This window comes from Platalea leucorodia, assembly GCF_965183815.1.
Source record: "Platalea leucorodia genome assembly, chromosome: 1".
Classification (NCBI taxonomy): domain Eukaryota; kingdom Metazoa; phylum Chordata; class Aves; order Pelecaniformes; family Threskiornithidae; genus Platalea; species Platalea leucorodia.
Window position 1 is genome coordinate 104,955,809 of NC_138823.1, and position 21,733 is coordinate 104,977,541.

The window sequence follows — 21,733 nt, forward strand, 5'->3', positions numbered from 1 at the left end:
GCATGATCTCGGCTGCAACTCCTCCAAGTGAAGTGTAAGTCTTTGCTTATCTGTAGAAAAGATCCACTGGAGAAGGCTTTCTTATTCTTCCAGCACAGCTGCAGGTATTCTTGGTCTGTGACACATTTGTCCTATCAACATGGTTACCTTCAACACTTGCAATAGTAAGGTTTATTTCTAACCCAGTTATCATTTTATAGAACTAGATTTGGGAAGAATCACATATATAAGATGGGACACTGTGGCAGTTGTGGTACCCTTTTATCAGCTGCAGCTGAAACGTTTAATTGTGATGTGATGGTACTTAGAATAAGTTGTGATAATAAAAACAGTGCTGAGAGCTTGTCTCTACTAAAGCTCATTGTTCTTCTAATATCAGCAAATGGAACTGGCATTAACAACTAGGAACTATCTGCTAACAACATAACATAAACAACTACTGCTATTCACAGGGCTCACCAACAGGTTACACAGATGATCAGCAGCTACTTACTTCGAACAATAGTTCTTTTTCTGTAATGGCAATGCACAAAAACGATACTCTCACATTGGTCAGTCATTTGTAGAACCTTTAAAACACTTGGGAGCAAATTCTAAAGGACATTTGGGTGCCAAAGTCATACTCTGAAAAAGATAAAAATAATACAGATAGGATTTCAGATGTTAGACACTGAAATATTATTCAGGTCTTTGTCTACAACATTTCCTAAATGTAAAGAAAACATTTTTCAGTCTGTCATGCTTCCTAAAAAGAGTTGCCAATTCTACCTTCAGATTGGCTCCTAGTTTAAAAAATTCCTACATAATTTCCTTTCCCTTAGGTAATGAAAAAGCAGGGGAAATAAATACCCCAAGATTGTTTTGTCCAACAGTGCAGGTCACTTAGACTTTGAAAAAGTACTTAGCTTTTCTCCCAAGTGATTGAAATAATGAAAATAATTTCTTAATCTTCCAAACATTTTGAAGGAGAGCTTTATCATGTTCATTTTTGAACTCTTGATAAAACCAACTGTCACGTAAGTAAAACAAAAAGGTAGTATTTTTCCACAGAAAGTCACAAAAGCAGTGGACTGCACATGTGGCCAGCTGGATTGCTTCAGAGCATACAACAGAGGACAGGAGCTGCTGCTGTGGTGGTGTGTGGAAAGGTGCACTCAGCTGTGTTTGCTGGGAACATGCTGCTTTGCTGCCTCTTTACTGCAGAGTGATGATTATCACTCTGCTGTTGTAGGGAGGGTCCACCTCCCTACAACACACAACATGGACCATCCAGGATATCAGGCAAATCAGCAACAAAGAAGTCTTTAGGGGGAAAGTGAGAACCATCTAAAAGGTTTCACGTTGTGTCCATAAAAACAAACAAACAAACAAACAAACAAACAAACAAAGAAAAAGATGAAAAGAAGCCACGTAGCATTTTTAATATAGCACATCTTAGCAAAGAGCTGCAAGCACATCTAAGTGGAAAGCCAAGCCTTGCCTGCTGGTGTCATTTCCCCGAGCACCGTGGGAAGAGGTGCTCTCTGGTGGACAGAAGAAAAAGCTGGATTGAGAAATCTGCTGTATCTTCGGTGAGCTAGATCCTAACGTGATTTGAAGCTGAAAAGCAGAAAAGAGTGCATTTCCTCCGTGGCAACCGGCTAGGATAGCGGGTCTGAGGGAGGGTGGCTGACCCATTGGACTGCGCATCCAAAGCACCCAAACGGAGACTTGTGGATCTCTCCTGCTTATCCGGCTCCCATCTGAGCACGGATCCCGCGCTCCCCCTTGGACGTGCCCGCGGGAGCGCCCCAGCCCTGGCCCCTAGCGCCAGAAGCTGAAGGCCGCTTCTTCCCAACGCCCGTGTGCCCCGAGTCGAGCCGGGGCGGCGGACACAACCCGCAGCCGCCGTCATCCCCTCGGCGGGACGGAGCTCCCTTGCCGATCCCGAAAGGTGCTCAGTCGGGGCATCGCTGCCTCCGCGCTGCAGCCTCCGCGGGAGTGGCAGGAAAGCTCCGCCTCCGGCCCTTCGGGAACGGCCTGATAAAGGCAGGTGCGGGCAAGCAGCAGGACCCCACCTCGAAGCATCTGCCTATGCACAGAGCCCCTGACCTCTCCTTGGCCACCCCGTGCAAAGCGGCACCTGAGCCAGCCGGTGCAGCCGTGCCGACGGCGGCGGGACAGGACAGGACAGGACAGGACCCCTCCGCCGCCGGCTGAACGCACCGGTGTCCCGCGGTCCGCAGCCGCGTCTCTGCGAAGGGACAAGGACCTCGCCCTCAAGGACCTCCGAAGAGGCGGGATTTCTCCGGGAAGGGGAAGCAGGATTTTGTTGTGTGGCTTGGAGATGAGGCAGGTATCTGGAGTGGGATTCCTCCTGGGGCTGATGGCTCTCCCAGCGGCGCTGGGACAGAAAAGCTCGGGAAACTCGGGAAACTCTACAAATAGCAGCTTTCCCATCGTCTCTTTCAAATGGGAGCACGTCAAGGACCCTTATATCATTACACTCTGGATACTTGTGGCCAGCTTGGCCAAAATCGGTGAGTCTGGAGTTAATATATTAATACATGTCCTCTCCCTTTCCCTGCCCCCTTCCCCTTCTCCCACCCAACGTAAATTAAGAAAGCTTATCATAAGTCCACTGACCCGTTTTCAGGGGGTTTACTGTACTCTGTCCTGATTTCATAATACTGCCCTACACGGTGCTTAGCAGTGTGATTTTTTTCACCTGCCCCAGAGGGTTACCTAGTTCATTTTCAGCGCCTAGGACTGTGGCTTCTGTATCCGACTCCTTGCAAACCCTTGCAATTCCTTGAAACCTTGCATTACTGTTGCTCTCAGGAAAAACTTCTTACAGAAGTGAAACAGAAATCGGGCCTTATTGCTTATACAATACCTGTTCCAGTCTATGATATGATTATAATAATTCTATTCTCCTGATTATGATTGGTAGCTATATTAGCTAGCACCATCAAAAATAAACACTGTAAACTACACATATGAACTTAGCATTCTCTGCTTTGCAGTGCATTGCTGAATTAGTGAAAGAGCATAGTTTATAGAGAAAGGTAATCTGTATTATCAGACCATCTGATGCAGCTGAAAATATACAAGTTTTAGAGCACACAGAATTTTCTTCAAGAAATTGGAATCAGTGAAAAGCAAGGACTTAATCTAACTTCAGTGTAGTTTAAGTGAATTTATATGAATGCTCTAACTCTTCTGTTCTGAACTTTGTGACTTTTCCAAAAGCAATCTTATATTAATAACACTGTTTGCTGAACTAGAAGAGTCAGTGTTTAATTGGAATGTATTTTATTTGCTTGATGCTGTTATCTTCAGTCCTTTTACCTTTGGATCTAAAAAGACACCTCCAGTTTGGCTGACATTGAAAATGTCATTTTCAGTTTTCAATAAATCATCTCTAAAATCAGTCTCAACTCAGAAGGTATGATCAGCTGAAAATCCTACTAATACTTTTCTGTACTTGTACGGTTAATACTAATTTGGGATACCAGAATCACATTCCATGGATTTTGCGTATCACAGAGAACACATGATGTAAAATGGTGTATTTAGGTATATTCTGTCTAGCACATAAACTAAACACAGTAAGACTTGAGTGGAAAATGCTGTCTCCAAATCCAAATAAAACATTTTAAAAATGAGGAGTCAGCCATGTAGAGGTGATATTGTGAAGCATTTTTCAGTGAGACCTGCATTTTGGGTTTCACTTGCTTAACCATAGATCTATAACTAAATATCTTTATCTGAATCACTGTTAGACTACACTTTGCAAATAATTTGTGTTTAGATGGTTGCTGCATTACCTAGATTACATAAAAATACAGTTTTGTCTTAATTGACTTTTATTAGTGGGTTATATCAAGTAGAAAGCTGGGGAAACCAGATATAGGAAAAAACAGTGACAACATTGAGTCCCTATAAAATTGTGCTAACTAACCTAATACACAGGTTGCTCATTTGAACCTTCTTTTTGTGATCCTCTTCTAAATAAATATTTGCCCTCCATGTTATTAAGGCTTTGCTGCTTTGTACATGTGCCACAGTTGTACAGAGTAATATTAGTACTGCACAATCATATCAGTGCTGTGTCAGAAACCCAATGAGGCTAACAGGACAGTTAGATTGTCCTATGTTTAAATTGCAATGGCCTGGATTAAGATTAGTTTGGATTAAGATGAGCCATTTTACCATGAATTCCTCAGTATAAACTCTTGATAAAGCACTAATTGTCCTTGGAGTTCAGGAGCTGAATCTTGCTGGTTCTGTTTTTAAATTGTTTGCACTTCTTTCAGAGCTGCACAGAGCATGTCACTTACTAGTAGATAGTATCTATCATCAACTCCATCATTTTTCTTCCCTAAACCTCTCAAGCTTCATTCTTTTCTCTCTTCACATTTGTAATTGCAATCCTATACTACTCTGGACATTGTCTCTGAAGAAGCAATGGACAACTGCTGTATTCCACTGACAGTCTATGAATGCTCCTACTTTCTCCACCAGTCACAAATAAAATGCAGAAAAGCAAAAATGTGCACTCACTGTTCAACAGCTTATTAATGAAGAAAGCATGAAGGTGTTCATATAAGTTAATGCGAAAGGGAACAGAAAAAACCAGCTTGTCAGCCTTCTGTCTGCCTTGGTGTGTCAAGGGTTCTGGAAAGTAGACCAGAAATCTAGCAGAAGATTTTGAATGGCAAAAATGCTATGCTGGATTAAAGAAGTTTTATACATACAAAAAGCAGATGGAAAAGAACTGAGGAAGAAAATACAGAACATCTGCCCTTGTGTCTCTTGGTTTACTACCTGAAGGAGGGCAAAGGTAGTGGAGTCAAAATGCTGTGGGCTTTTCAGCAGGGGAGGAGCTGTTCTTATACATGCAAGCTCATTTCTCCATGGCTACAGAGACTGGGAGAGCTATTTTACTGGTGGATGATAGGCAATTGGGTCAGCAAAGGGTGTTCTGGGAATTGCAATTGGTAGCTGGGGATGAAAAGTGTATGACAATACTTTGCCTTGTCTTGCATTAGAATAACCTTAGGTGTTTGTGGTTTTTTTTTTTTTTTTTTTTTTTTTTCTTTTTAAAGTTTCAGTTCATGATGTTATATGGCTTGGGGAAATGTGTATTTAATAGGAGATTTTCATGGATTTTCTGGGACTTGGTGTTCATGTTGTGTACATTCAGAATGTAAATTGGTGCTGACAAGGTATTCTGCAACATAAACTATCGTATGTGAAATCTCGTAAGCATCCCAAATATATGAAGAAGTGCCCAGTGTTTTCGGCTTTGTGGGAAGGAAGCTGCTGTTTTACTTTATTTTTTTCATGTGAAGAATACTTATATCTCTTGGGCAAGTCTAAGAATTGCTACAAATGAAACTGTAGAAGAAGAGTCTTCATACAGTTGGCTTTCATGTACTATAGGAAATAAATTAATTTGTGTGTGTCTACTGTGAAACTTCTGAAGCATCTCAGTGTACTGTTTTACATACTATAATTGATTTGACCCTCTTCACTTGAAATGTTCCAACTCTTCATTCTAAGGTACACAGTGTACATCATTTGGCTAATGATCTTTATTTCCTCTTTTGATAGGCTCTCTTATCACTACAAATGAGTATCCTTATGGGATAAGGCCAATAAACTACTTGCATGTGTAAAGCTAGGCCAGAAAAACATCTTATCTACATGAAGAAGGTACATGAGGTACAGCTGAGAACGCTCCTAGTGGACTCCAGGTGTCCACTTCCTGGTACCTCAGTTCTTCAGCTGAAACAAGCAATACCAATGAAAAAAAAATATACAAATACATACATACATGTATTTATATATAGTTATAGACTAGGGCATTTTTTACTGTAACTTTTTTGATAAAGGATGTAACATTTGTAATCAACATACTTGCACAACATAGTTCTGATTTAAGGTTAAAGACACATGCACACTGACCAGCCTTGCACATGCTTTCTAAGTTCACTTCGTCATGTGCTCTCCTCCTTCTTTATACATCTTTAATAGATCACATCTTGAAAATAACCTTTTAATAATCAGACATGTAGAAGATACAAACAATGGCAGGAAAGTCTGCTACAGAAAAAGCCAGAAGCAGGGAGGGAGATCAGAAAACAACTTTGGAAACAGGTAGAAGGAAAGGAATAATCAGCTCAGGAGCTAAAAATGGGCAAGAGAAGAAATAGTTTAAACTCTGAATATTATATACAATTTTTTATGAGGATATTTCTGAAGCCATGTCTATTGCAAAGAAAAAAAGTATGCTTTTTACTTGGGGGATATCCACTGCATGCTTCCATACTTGTTCAAAATCCTAGGACATAGAGAGAGATTGTATTTATATTTTCATTGGAGGTTATGTTGGGGAACTTGTAAAATTCCTACTTGTTCTTTAAATCCTTTTGTGTACTATAATATTTTTCAGAAGGATAGTTAATTGCTCGTCCCAAAAATAAAATAAAAAAAAAACCTTCAAAGCAGTCCTTCTGTCTGTTTAGCCCCCTGAACTTGCTCAATGTGGAGCAGATAAGCAACTGTAAGAAATGGTGGGAGAGTGAGCGACTATGAACAGGAATGAGGAAAGGTGCATATCCTTTTCATTATCTGTGAGTTAAACCTCTTGTCAACTGTTTTTGTTCGTATAGTTTATGCTGAGTCTAAGAATGTCACAAAAGCTTTTTTTAATGTCTGTGTAGTTGTGCACAAATTCTGAAGGCTTTTATATTAGAAATCTAAAAGTGGGAGTGAAATTTGAATCCAGGGCAGCTGGTAAATCCATCTTCAGGAATGCCACAATACTTCGGAGGAGGGGGAAGAAGTGATTCAATAACTACGAACAAACACTTAGGAGAAGGCTAGCCTAGTGATATCTCAAAAAGATACTGTGTCAGATGTACTTGTTGAGTCCATCAGCTATTGAGACCCCAGGAGGACACGAGCTGTAAAGCACACTGTATCTCTAAGCTTACAGAGATACGGGTACCTACAAATGCTCTAGTTTCTGCATGCCCAGGCCCCTTCATATTGTCTCAAACTATTCTGAGAAAGGAGCTCTTCAGAATATTTTGTTAACAGAAACAATTGCTGTGGAGAATTTTAAGCATGTTAGGGATGGGCTAGGGAAGGAACTGTGAAATGCAGGTCTAACAACCCATCCAATTTAAACTCCTGGGGCAATATTTTCTTTTAAGAAATCAATACTCCTCCCTCCAAAGCAAACTGTCAAAACAAAAGCCCATTTGACTCCCAAGTTTCTCTTCCTGGCAGTTTAGCACTAGTGAAAAGTGTCAATCACTTAGAGAAAGTGATTTAGGGTATTGTTTTAATAAAAGCAAAAAATCTGAGAATAGCTCTTCTGTTGGCAATTCTTCAGTAAATAAGATTTTTAGGAAGAAATGTTGAAGGATGCTTAGCAGAACTTTATTGGAAGTATTTAACTGAAAATGGAGTCAGAGACTCAAATGGTGAGGATACCACCAGACCCTTCATAGCTTAAACTACTAGACATGATTGTAGTGCTTGTTAAAAGCCGCTTTCATTAGCAGATGATAATATGAAAAAGGACTTTGCATTGTGACTAGGAAGTCTGGACTTGGCTAACTTCCCCCATATCCTGAACAAGATAACACGAAAAAAATATATCTTTTACTTTTATTGTGAACTGGGTAGAAGCTGGAACAGGTTGGCATACGTATAAGGGAGGCACATGCATTTCCTTCCTGGATATAGCCTTTTATTATCTATCTTAAAAACAATTACATAGAAACGCTATAAATTTGTGCTGGCAACTATGTTGTATCTAACAGGGGTGTCTTCATTTTAGTAAGATGCTGTATTTCCTCTTGTAAAGTGCTGTTTAGAATACCTGTGAGCTAGGAATGTTAAGTACTGTAAAATCTCTGCCTTCTAAAGAATTACCTTTTGTATGGAACACGTTAGGCAGCTGAAAAGAGCATTTCCAACATAGAATAATAGCTTAGCTTTTCCAGTCCTAGGAACAACTGTGTAAGCCATGCCTTTATTAAATTTATGATCTGTAAATGGAGGCTTATTTCCACATTTTATTTCCATTTTACTCTTGTACCTTACTCATCTTTTTCCTGTCCTTCCTGCCTCCCTGAAACACACATCTCTCTTCTCTCCCCCTCCCCCTCCAAGTCTTGCAAGTCTCAAGTCTTAATTATTTAGAGTAGGGAAGAAGATATCAGGACTGTATAATTCGACAAGATTCAGATTACATCCCCTGACAAATAGCAAATGTACAATGGCAACTTGTGTGAATTACATAAGAAAACAATGGCATTTTGGGAATGGCCCTGAAATGAATACAGTTCAAGCATGCATACCTAAGAAAGGATCTCTGCCATCAATTACTTTCAGGCACCTGTGTGCAAAGTGCTCAGCGTTCTCTGTAGAACAATGGAATCCTTTAATACTATAGTCTTAGGATTGTTGAAACCATTGATTTACTGTCTTCAGAGCTAAAGCCACTTATTACTAAGAGTGATATACAAACCCCCGAAGTGACCATAAATCTCTCATACGGCAATGCAGCAGACCACAGGCCTGCAAGTAATGAGTGCAAGCAGCAAACCCTTTCAGGTGTACACAGGTTCTTCAAGTGAAAGGTTTTGTGAGGTCCCCTTTGTTTTTGTGGAGCTTTGTGTGTTAGAAATGCTTAGCAGGGAAGCTGGTATTGGAAATCCTGAATTATTACTTTGACCTGGCAGTAAGAAAGTTGCTTTTCCAGTTGTTTTGACTCATGCCAACAGAAGTCATCAAAAGTCAGTGAGTTTCACCACCAGTTTGCTTGAAGAAAAGTTGTGAATTCAAATACAAAGCTTCTTTTCCCCATTTACCATATTTTAATTGATCTGAAGTAACGGGGTAATGGATTACTCAGGTCTTCTGTAGCTTCTGTACAGCTTATTCTATTCCAAGATGAAGTGTTGAGTCCCAAGTCATAGAGAATATTTCTTATCTGAATATTCTTTTTGCTCTTTCAGGAAATTTTATCTGATTTTTCTCATCTCTCTGCAGTACTGCAGTTAAACTAATGTCTCAAAGAACTAGGGGCTCTAATTATTCTTCAAGTTGCTAACAAGTGGCACCCATTTAAAAGTACAGACCATTAAAAGAGTCTTGGTAAACTGCAGAGCATGGCTGGTTGGCTGTGTTGTAATATTTTGATTCCTTTTGTAAAACAGCTTACAGAGTATTCACCCCTATGAAAGGAGTGACTTGATACCCAATTGGCTGTTATGTAAAGCACTGTAAAGTCATAAATACTGAAACTACAGGCTGACAAGGAAGAGCCAACTGAGATGGAATGCAAGACCTCAAGTGGAAACACTTTTAATTAAGACACGAATATTTAATGTTTATTCATGGAAAAAGAAAACTGGAAGATATTCTGAAAGGCCTATGCAAAAACAAGGTTTTTAAGTAGATGGATCTGGAGAGTTTTCTCCTTCCAATAACTGAAAGTAGAAGAAGTTATTCTGGATTCACTATTACATGCCTAGGTGAGTTCTTCTGCTTGTATCTATTGAAAGAAAAAATGCGTTGGCCTTTTGTCAACCCCAAATGTTAAGCAGTAGTCAGACACCAAGAAAGAAAATCTCCAAGTCGATTATATACTGATTTTCAGATACATTTGGTTACGATTTTCTTTGCTTCAATTAGAGTTTTTAAAAAGTAGAAAAAAAGTGGAAAGGGGAAGCTTTATGGATTCGTTCACTTCCAAAAGTTGGGCTTTGAGGAAAATATTAAATATTCAGGAACCTGTAAAGGTCTTGAGTCAGTACGATTTCATAATGAAAATCTCCCAGGTGCAAACAGATTGTAAATTGATGTAGGGACTTGTCTAAACACAACACTGATTTTATGTTAACTATATTGTCATAGTTAAAACATTTTAACTCCTTTATTAAAATGAATATTGTTACATTGGTTTGGTGGTATAATAGTATTCCAGGGACTAGATGACATAGGTTGATATAAGATGGCTGTATGTTAATGTAAATACATCAATACTAACAGTTGTACTGGAGGTATAGTTGTTACGTGATCATACATAAAAATAAGTGTAGTTGTATGGAGCTATTACAATCCTCCTATTCTAGGGGAACAGCAGTACTGATGAATATCTGGATGTAGACTTTCAGACCTTGACAGCTTAGATGTATGCTTAACAAATTCATTTAATAAGTGTTCTTTAGTGGTTTAAGTGGTTACAATATTCACGTCAGAGTGAATGAAACAACGTTTGAATGCTTGTTCTTCTGTTCTGATGCATAGTCTAGAGTTTAAACTGCTATAGGACTTGGTTTGAATTAAGTTGCCAGATTTTCCACTGAAATAGCTCTGGTCCTCAGCTATTCCATCCTACTTAGTTCTGGAGATGACTTTGGGACAGTAGTGAGCTGGGGAAAAGTAATTTTTCAAATTGGGTCAGTCAGTGATAAGTAACTATGTTTAAGGCTTAAGTCAGTGATACACTGCTCCTGAAGCTGACGGCTAGGGAGAAAGAACACAGTCGTACATGCATAGTGTCCTGTAACACAGGCCTCAGTTTGATATTTTGCTGGACACTGGGTCTCCTATAGAGTTCACAGAATCCTAGAATCCCAGAATAGTTAAGGTTGGAAGTGACCTCTGGAGATCATCTGGTTGCCCAGGATCATGTCCAGACAGCTTTTGAATATCTCCAAGGATGGAGACTCCATAACCCTCCTGGGCAACCTGTGTCAATGCTCGGCCACCCTCACAGTGAAAAGGTGTTTCCTGATGTTCAGAGGGAACCTCCTGTGTTTCAGTTTGTGCCCACTGCCTCTGGTCCTGTCACTGGACACCACTGAAAAGAGCCTGGCTCTGTCCTTGTTGCACCCTCCCTTCAGGTATTTTATATATGGATGAGGTTCTCCTTGAGTCTTCCATTCTTCAGGCTAAACAGTCCCAGCTCTCTTAGCCTTTCCGCATATGTGAGATGCTCCAGCCCCTTAATCATCTTCCTGGCCCTTCGCTGGACTCTGTCCTGTAAGCCCATGTCTCTCTTGTACGGAGGAGCCCAGAACTGAACGCAGGTCCAGGGGTGGCCTCACCAGTGCTGAGTGGAGGGGAAGGAGCACCTCCCTCAGCCCACTTGGCAATACTTTGCCTAATGCAGCCCAGAATACCAGCAGCCTTCTTTGCTGCAAGGGCACATCGCTGGCTCGTGTTCAACTTGATGTCTACTGGGACCCTCAAGACCTTATTTGCCAAGCTGCTTTCCAGCTGGGTGGCCCCCAGCATACATCTGGTGCATGGGGTTGTTCCTCGCCAGGAGTGGGACTTTGCACTTCTCCTTGCCAAACTTCCTCAGGTTCCTGTCAGCCCATTTCTCCAGCCTGTCGAGGTCCCTCTGGATGGCAGCACGACCCTCTGACCTATTAGCCATTCCTCTCAACTTTGTGTTATCAGTAAACTTGCTGAGGCTACATTCTGTCCCATCATGCAGATCATTAATGAAGATGTTGAACAGGACTAGACCCATATTTACCTCGGGGTACACCACTAGTTACCAGCCTCCAATTAGACTTTGCACCACTGATCACCACCCTCAGGGCCCAGACATTCAGCCAGTTTTCAGTCTGCCTCACTGTCGTTCATCTAGCCCCTATGGCAACAGCTTGAGGGGTTATCAGGCTCTTACGGGAGACAGTGTCAAAGGCCTTACTGAAGGCCCAGTAGACACTAGCCACTGCTCTCACCTCATCTACCAGGCCTGTCATTTACTCATGTAAGTTAAGCAGGTGGGTCAAGCCTGACTTCCCCTTGGTGAAGCCATGCTGACTGCTCCTGAGGAATTTCTTGTCCTTCATGAGCCTGGAAACGGTTGCCAGAATTAGTTGCTCTATCAGTTAGACCTGCAGATCCTGGTCTTTGAATTAGCAGTGTTCATACACAGATGGAACTTTATCCACATCCTGCCTGGTCAAAGAAAGCAACACTTCTGCATGCTGGTTTGGTGGAATCAGCACACTTTGATTAATTGGAGCAAAATTGCATGCTAATATACAGAGGAGAGGAGAACACATGGTGGCCATATGGTGGCCACGATGGTCATGCCATCATGAATTAAAGAAAGGAATGACAAGGTATCAGCATAAAGTTCAGCTCTCCTCTAACCTGGGTGCTTTCTGATCAAAATGGCTTCAATTTTCTCATCCAAATGGCTTTCACCCACTCTTCTGCCTTCTCTTAGCTGATACAGTATGAGTTCCATCTCTTATTTTAGACAAACCATTCTCCAGGATGCAGTGATATTCTAATGAATAATATTACTTGATGGGAATGTGCAGTGAGATCTATTAACTGGTAGTACCTTGGTACAAGCAGTAGCTAGATGATTCAGCAGGAACATGTGTAAACCTGGAGGTGGTCGTTGTAGTGTTCCCTGCTGCTTGCAGAACAGGATGATAGATCTGTTTCCTACAAATCTCTCTTCTCCCCCCAACTGTATGCCAGAAAGCACACTTCTGTAGTCCTCCTCTGTACCAGGTAGGTCTTCTGGGTCTTCCACTTACCTGAATTGCAGCACTGGTGCTTTGGAATCCTATCTCAATTTCCCCATTTCTAATGGGATTTTTCTCAACAAGACTGCCTTTGTTCCCCTAAAAAAAGAGCCCCAAAACAAACCAAAAGTAAAACCCCAAACCAACCAACCAACCAACCAATCAAAAAAAACCCTCAGGCAAAACTATATGGGTGGATATTCCACCACTACAGTTCTTTCCTCTCCTACAGGAAAGACTCAGGAAATTTTTGAGTCCAGGATAGTTATGGCCATGGTGGTCTCCTATCACTTCCTTATATGATACTCCTTATATGTCTCCTATCTTCATTTCACTTCACAAAAGACTGTGCAAGCTCTGACTCTGGATAGGAGGACATTTAGACTATTGAACTGGTATTTTGTCAAGGTACATTATTGGAGTGTAGATGAAGATATTTTGAGCTCATTTATCTATTCAGGTTAGTTGTCATGGATGATCATTAGTGAAGGACAGTGTATTCTTTTTCTAAGCAGAAATATTGCGTAAATGCTGTGTTTATTCTCATGTTTCTTTAATAATTGCTACCATAGATGCCATGTGGAAAAGCAATCAATCATAGATATTTTTATAGGCAAACAACTGATTTAAGTTGCATGCACAATCTTTCTAGTGTAACAAGCTGAGTAAGATAGTCTACATTTGAAAAAAATGAACAGTTTTGTGTTGATCAGTACACTGATCAATAATAAAAAAGTAGGATAGAAAGTACTGTAAGAGAAAGGGCAGGATGGAAGCTACAGATGAGAGCGCTATTATGTATTTTGCATAAAAATTATGTAATTAGATTGTGAGGGGAAAAATAAAAGAGCAGAAAGTGTGTACATATTTACATTCAGTGTCTAAGAAATAAATGTATTAATTAATTTCTTATTTTCTTAATTCCTGTTGCTTTGTTATCATAAAGAAGAAAAAATTTGACTATCATCAGAGGTTTTCTGTTAACATATCTTCCATTCATTGAAAGGATTTTGTCATAAACTACTGCCTGACAGATTCTATCAATATGTCCGTTAGTCATAGTCTCTTACCGTGAATTAGCAATATAAGATTTTTTAGACTTTGCTGTATAGATCTTCAGCAGGATAGCTTTTTCTCTTGGGCAATCTGTCCTCAGGCGAACTCATCCAGTGGCTCCACATGTTGTCCTGTGGAGTACAGTGTGGATGTTACTTTTTAGAGCTGTAAAAAGAATATCCATAGCAAGGCTTAGTTTTTTCCCCACTAACAAGGCATTTCTCAGACCAGATGAACAGTCAGCATCACGTTGTTGTCGTCAATGTTATGCTAGGTATTCCTTCAAATCAGGGAGATACCTTTCTATCTGCTCCCAATAACCTTATAGATCTTCATTTTATCTGGACTTTTTAATGGTGGATTATGTACGTGCCAGTTGCTGCATTGTTGCTGATCTGTACATGATTATACCTAACAGGTTTAAAAAAACCTGTGTGGTGCTGCTATCCACAATTGCAGAGTTCGAAGTGCTTTTCTATTTTAGTATTTACCTTTTTTTTTTTTTTTTCTTTTTACTTCTGTCTTACACAATCTCTCACACAGCAAAGTCTTATGATTCAAGACAAGAATGAAAGATAGGTTGTAAAACAAGGAAGGTGGTATCTCACTCAGGCCAGTTATCTAACTGGTTGTGTATCATCCATAACAGCCTGAAACTTGTATCCTGTAGTGGTGAAAACTTCCCTTTTTTATGAATTAAAAATGTCCAGAAAGAGAAGGCTGGTTTTGTTACTTTCTTCTTGATAATATTTAGAAAAAAGGTCTGCACTCTTCCAAAATTTTTATTAGAAATAAAGAATATATCAAGTTCAGAAACTACACTTTTTTTTTTCTCACAGTGTGATAGATATGGCATTGAAGTCAGTGAAAGATAAATGCTTTGTAATTCACCTTCCCCCTCTCCCCCACTCAAGTTAATTCAATCAATTTTCAGACATTTTCTGATCTGAGGATGAGGTTATTACACTTCATATGGGTCTAAAAAAAGGGCTGTCACATTTCTGATAGAGTTAAAGGGAGCAGCAATTCATTAGTACATAATGCATTAATCTTATCTGCAACCTTATGTTCCCTAGTATTTCAGTAAACAGAAGTACATCTTGTTTTCATGTCTTGAATACTTGTACTGAAGAAAATGGTAATTAAGTGAAAAGCTAAAGCTTTTTGTTTTGAGACAAAACTATTCTTTTTGAGCACTCATTAAAGCATCTCAATTCTTCAGCCTTTCCTAAGGAATACAGGATAGCCGACCTTACTAAAAAACATAGTTTTCAGGGCATGTTCACTTGAAAAATGCTTTTTGGTGTTTGAAAGTATGAGGATGTAAAAACAGCAGGAGGAAGTATGACGTTTCCTTCTGTTTATTGTGATTTAGAAGTAAAGATTAAAAGCAGTCCAAGATAAAGCTGCCACTGTAGGTGGAAACTCAGCTTGTGTATTGGTACTGAAGCTCTTATGTCAGGAAAGACCTACCCAAAAGTAAGGATGAATGATATATAGCTATATTTTCCTCTTACTGCCTGGTGTAGCATGTGTTCCGTGTCATATGATGGAGGATCCCAATGTATTGAAAGTCAGTAGAATCTTGTCTATACGCCCTTATCTGATAAATGTTTTATGATTATAGTCAAGTGAAGTAGTACTACGGCCAACAGTAGTGTTCGTGCTGTAGTGCCTAAAGCACAGTATCTGTACCTGGGGTTGAAAGAAGTTTGGTAAAGAGCCCTATACTTTGGGAACTGCTTATCAGTTAAGAATATAATGGAAGTACAGATAAATTATCAAGCAGATTCAGTTGCTGACAAACTAAACACTCATAACTGAAATGAAAATAGTAAAATATATCCTGTATATCATATGATTACGTAGATGCCAGTGAACATGGCAGAAAGTGGAGAATCCATAGATTTAAGGAAAATTCACCTGAAACTTGGCTTCTGTTTTGGCATTTGTTCATCTTTTCTTTTTCTTCCCTATCAGGACTAGCAGTATATTCAGGTTTCAAGAGATTAATGGAAAAAACAATATTACCAGAAAATTATGACGTTTGGCTGTTTACGACACTTTCTGTTTTAGAACAAAAGCATAACTAACCTGCCTGCATTTTTTTTTATTTCACGGTTGGTATAAAGCAGTGTCAGTTCAGCTAGGTCTTTCTGTCAGGTTGATGCTTTTCCACTCCAGCATTTTTTTTCCAGAGCTCATCCTGCAATTTACATGTATATGAAGATGCTACACTAATCCTTTTAGAATTAAGTCCACGTATGTAATTTTTTTTTCAGTTATAAGCTTTCTCTCATTTATGATTTATCTGTGTGTAAATAATTCAAATCCCTTTATTGGTCATGAGCCGACAATGTGCACTTGCAGCCCAGAAAGCCAACTGTATCCTGGGCTGCATCAAAAGAAACATGGCCAGCAGGTCAAGGGAGGTGATTCTGTCCTTCTACTCTGCTCTCGTGAGACCCCACCTGGAGTACTGCATCCAGCTCTGGAGTCCTCCACACAGAAAAGACATGGACCTGTTGGACTTGGTCCAGAGGAGGGCCACAAAAATGATCAGAGGGATGGAACACCTCTCCTGTGAGATCAGGCTGAAAGAGTTGGGGTTGTTCAGCGTGGAGAAGAGAAGGCTCTGGGGAGACCTTATTGAGGCCTTTCAATACTTAAATTAGGGACCTTACAAGAAAGATGGGGACAGAGATTTTAGTAGGGCCTGTAGCAATAGGACAAGGGGTAATGGTTTTAAACTAAAAGAGGGTAGATTCAGACTAGATATAAGGAAGAAATTTTTTACAATGAGGGTGGTGAACTACTGGAACAGGTTGCTCAGGGAGTTTGTAGATGCCCCATCCCTGGAAATATTCAGGGTCAGGTTGGACAGGGCTCTGAGCAACCTGATCTAGTTGAAGATGTCTCTGCTCATTGGTGGGGGAGTTGGACTAGATGGCCTTTGAAGGTCCCTTCCAACCCAAACTATTCTATGATTCTATTGAAGTTTAGCTCATATATATATGTGGTAATAGAAGAGAAAAAGAGGCACTACTGTACATATACTAGGTGTAACATTTGAGTCATACTGAATTCTTACTGCTCCCCAAAAATGAGTTTTTGCACAGATGTTTTTAGGAATGTATGCAAAATCTTTATTCCATGTTGAAAGTGATCTGACTATATAAAGGACATTTTCCTACATGAAGCAAAGAATCCTATGTTGATATGACTTTGTGCTGTGTATCATGTTTAGTCTATGTGTATGACATTCTGGGATGTTGTTTTTTAGTTAGTAAGAGATTTGCATCTGGTTTCTACCCTCCTTTTTTCCTGAAATAAGCAGTCATCTTCATTAACTAAAAAGTTTGACTTGTGAGCTACTTCAAATACAGCTTTAGCCGTTTTTTCCCCCTCCTTTCTTCACTGTGGAAAATCAGTTTAAAATAATCTCCTTGTGAACTTCCTTTTGCATGCTAACCTTTCTCATTTTCCATGTGTATGCACTACAAAACACAAATGCGTAATTGAAAAAACAGCTGTCTCATCATCACCTTCCTACCGCATTTCAAAACATCAAACCTATTTTCCACGTACTACATTTTGCAGTATAAGGACACTACTTAAACTACTGTTCTTCCTGCTGTTATCATTATGTACTTCACCTCTCAAATGAGATAATGAAGGTATGAAAGTTAACGTATTAATCAGAAAAGCTGTAAGGACAAAAATCAAAAGCCATGTTAAAACGCCTTGAAAGTGCCTTTTAGGGACATGGTTTAGAGGTGGACCAGGCAGTTAGGTGAACAGGTTGGACTCAATGGTTTCGGAGGTCCTTTCCAACCTTAATGATTCTATGGTTCTATGAATGATAGCAGTATCTCAGAGCCATTTGCAAGAAAAAAATCAGAGTGATATAAATTAAGCTCCACTTTGCTCTTCTTAAATCTGTGGAAAAAAAAACCAAACTATGTACCTGGATTTCTGAGCAAAATTACTTCCTTTATGGAACGGAATGAGTGCATTCAGTAAGGAAGCATGTAATGTCATCTTCTCTCTATTGCCTAAGCCAGAAAGTCCCAGGCTTGGTTGGTGAAAATGGTGCTTTCTTAACCTTCTGCAGAACAAATAGGCAGAGTAGTTTGCAAGTATTGTAACATGAGAATCCTTTCCCACATATCACCTTGCTCAATTTCTTACCATCTTCTTTCTGACTAGCACTACTGATGCTAAAAGAGCTATTCTGTCATTAAGTAAAACTCCATAAAGGGAACTGTATATGGAGAAACAGGTGAGTGACAAGTGATTTCACCAGCATTCTTATAGAAAAAAGTTTCTACTTGCTTCTTCATTTCCTGATAAAGCTTTAGAATCCCAACTCCTTCACTGAGGAGCTTGCACAGCCCTGTAAATATCTTTAAAAAAAGACTCTATCTGTTGTCATTCTGGACACCTTATGGAAATAGGGAGTGTTTCTCTTAAAAGTGTTTCTAACTTGTTAGTTAAAAATAATCTCATCTAGAAAAATCTGAGATTACCAAATTCCTAGCACGTGTAAACAACATACTTGAGTTTCTGAAATTACAAAAAGAGTCATAATCCATTATGAAACTCTTCTCTTATCAAGCTGCTGGAGCCTTTCCTCCAACATAAGACTCTGGCAAAATGTTGAGGTCTTGCAGGGTGCACAGTAGTATTCACTTTCAGTGGAAACTGGCCAGGTATGTTTTCTTAACTTCTCTCAAATTAAGTTTGTTCTCAGTTTTAAGCAAGACCTACTTGACATTTGTGATTTTTTTTTTAATCTTTGGGCACCACTGCTAAATTTGAAAACCCTGATGCTTATTTAATTTACTGCTGTAATCAGGAATACTTCCACTGTAATCCCATGCTATTCCAGTTATACTAATTAAAATCTTGCCAGGGTGGAATGTAGGAAGTAAGGCAGTCTACCAAGGCTTGGAAAAAAGTACTTTCCTACCCCATGACTTGGAGCAGCCTTCATAGCTATTCCCCCTAGCCCTTAGGCTTTAATTATATCCCTCATGCCCTTCCTAACAGGCAGCAATTGTTACTGTGCCCTGCACGAAGCAGTACTGGGGAAGAAGAGGAAGTCCCTATAGTATAAGGAAATTTTCAGAGTTTCAACCTGCTGTTGGGATTTATTAAATTATTTCTTCATCATCTTCTTTTTCTTCTTTATACAGTGGACCTGAACCAAGGAGAAGAACTGGTTCTGTGTTGTGTTCAGGTTTTGATAATTCTTTACGCAATTTATCATGACACCAGAACAACTGTTTCCGTGTATAAGTAGTAATCCATTTCTTTGCAGTTCTTTATCTGTATGAGCAAAAGCCAAAACATTCCCAAAGGGAGACCTTTGTTTTAATTCATTTATCATATTAAAGTGAAGGTCAAAAGGAAAAATAAATTTCTAAAATTCATAGTGTGAAATGAGTTAACTCAGCATTTCTTGGCATTTCTTTATTTATCTCAGTTCTCCCCATGTTACTGCAAAATAGTTTGGTATTTTAAAAATAAAAAATTGCTTTCACTATCTGTCAATAAATTTCAGTGAATTTTTGAAGATAATTTTAAAGCTGGAGCAGTTGCAATGTATACGATTAGCAGAAAGTATATTCTACCTTGTTGTCATTCCTCAAAATGCTTTTTTAATTTATACTGTAAAATCAGCTAGATTTTTAGACCTCAGGTGATCATTTTAGTCAAAACTACCTTAGTGATCAGAAAATGACCCTTTAACATGTAATTGGAAGAGTTTATGACAGAAACATACTGTTTTTATTCTTTTGTATACAGAGTAGCTCTAGTATGTAATACCCTTCAGCTGTGCTTCTTTATATTTGTATTCAGTATGGAATATCATGTACTGACAGCATCGTAAATACAGCAAATTCATAGTAACCCTTAACTGAGTTCAGTCTGTGAGGAATATTAGCTTGAGCAGGACGACTGTCTTCCAAACTTAAGTCTAATACCTTTGCATAGGAAATGAAGCAGTTTGATGATACTTTTGCTGTCCTGTTTTATATCCTCTACTATACTTCAAGGTGTTTCTAATGTGTACTTTGCTCTCATTTTGAAATATTATTTTTGACTGTTCCCATTTTTCTTTCAGTGCCATTCAGTTCCATAAGGGCCAAATGCTACCACACTTGCACTGCAGTGGGACTGCTCCTTCAAAAAAGAACTATTTGGCATAATTATCATAAACTGTACCTGACTGTTTAAACTTCATTGTGTTCTAAGTGCTTATAGAGGTAATAGTTGCTTACTCACACACTTCTTTGAATTTGACTTGGGGCTACCTTGTTATGTTATGACCTATCAACTGGGAACCTCGACCTGTATGTTGATTGCATTTTTAATTGCTAACATATTTTGTTAATTGTTCACCTACAAAGAACAGCGACCTAAAATCTCCTGTTTAATGAGCTCATTACAATGCTGTACACTTTGTAAATGGTGATCATTACATATGTGACGAATAAAGAAAGCTTTCTTGAGCTGGATAAAACCGAACTCAAACCAGTTCATCTAAACAAGTAAAATATGAAGGACTTTGTGCCTTGCTTAGGAAAAATATGTCCAAGATTAAGTATGAATAGTAGTAATAGTCATGTTTATGTAGTATATTTTAAGACAGTACCCAAGTACCAAAAATGGCTTTTACTGCTTGCTACACAATACACGTATATTATATCTATGAGTTTCTTCAGATATAAAATATCTCTGAGGTTTTTTTTCAAGAAATCTTTCAATTTTTGCTAGATTTGGTAAAAACATAAAGTACTCATTAATAAAATCATTTAAGATTTGTCTAAGTAATACTTTTTAGAAAAAATTAGTAAAAGCTTTTTCTTTAAGGGTTTTGTACCACTTGTATATAAACAATTCAAAATGGCAAAATCAATTCATAAGACTTGCAGAATACCATTGTTGCAAAGTCCACAGAGCAGAATCTAAAGGACTATAAAATATGCTATCAGTCTCCTGACCAGGGAAAAAAAACCTGAGCGTACTTTGTTGATAAAGATTAGAAAGGTAAATACAAGTAATAATGATCAGCTTCAGCCATGTTGAGTCTGCTCAAACACTTCCTGGACAGACTAGAAAAGCAGTTCCCTAATGCTTTGAATCCTTGCTTCAATTAAACCACTCTCAGAACACAATGGAAGATTTTTTTTTTCCCTTGATTTAGCCCTAAATTAATCTGTTAATAAGACAGAGGGTAGAACAGTTACTGGGTGGGTAAGGAAAGGACAAGATAAAGTATGAAATTGTAAGAAGGTTATTTGTGGAAGTCACTAGAGTTTAGTTTTTGGACTGGTCTTATGCAGGGGTTTGTTGTGTTGTGGTTTGTTTTTTTTTTCAGACTATCACTGCGCAAAGACTGAGGTATCCTACTCAAGGTTTCTGATGACATATTTCCCTAGGCATTACCCATATTCATGTAGATCTGGCTATTGTACTAGAAAAACCATATAATCTTGAGGACTAGGGGAAGGGATGAAATACAGTAATACCAAGGGCAGTTTCACTCAGGGACCAGTGACAAGAATTTCTAAATGAGGTTGTGAATGAGAAGAAGAGAGGTACACATCTGTATGAAGTAAATACAGGATGACTGAGAGTCACCAATGTGATAATGAATCCAGGATGTAGCTGAACTATAGATTGTGATAGGAAATTATTAATGCTCTTGGACCTGTTTCTGCTGTGACTCATGTAGAATGCAGTCCATATTTCTGATGACTCTGAGTCCACAAAGGTGAACTCAGACTGAAATAGAGAGAGAGCTGAAGCAAAGACTGAAAATAAGTGGTTTAGTTTAACAAATCAAAGACAAGCAACAAAAAGAGAATATGTTTCTCTCTGTGCTTATATAATAGGAAATGAAGGATTTAACATTAGGGGAAAAGAACTATTTAAGAAAATTGACATCACTGCCACAAAGGAAAATAGATATAAAATAGCTGTGAACAAGTTCAGGCTAGAAATCAGACTATTTGATGAGGGCTGCTGGTGTGTCTTCACATAGGCTTAGCTGGAGCAAAAATACTCTGAAATGAGGATCATTAAATGTGGTGGTGTGA

The 21,733-nt window shown here is 39.0% G+C and overlaps 1 protein-coding gene across 1 annotated transcript in view; it reads left to right on the plus strand.

Moving 5' to 3' along the window:
- Positions 1-2,326: 2,326 nt before the first annotated feature.
- The window catches only part of SLC9A3 (solute carrier family 9 member A3), a gene marked incomplete at both ends in the record, with an annotated part of 52,617 nt that continues 33,210 nt past the window's right edge, over positions 2,327-21,733 (plus strand). The window contains one exon of the mRNA XM_082330286.1: positions 2,327-2,519. Coding sequence (XP_082186412.1) covers positions 2,327-2,519 — 193 coding nt within the window. The remainder of the gene's footprint in view (positions 2,520-21,733) is intronic.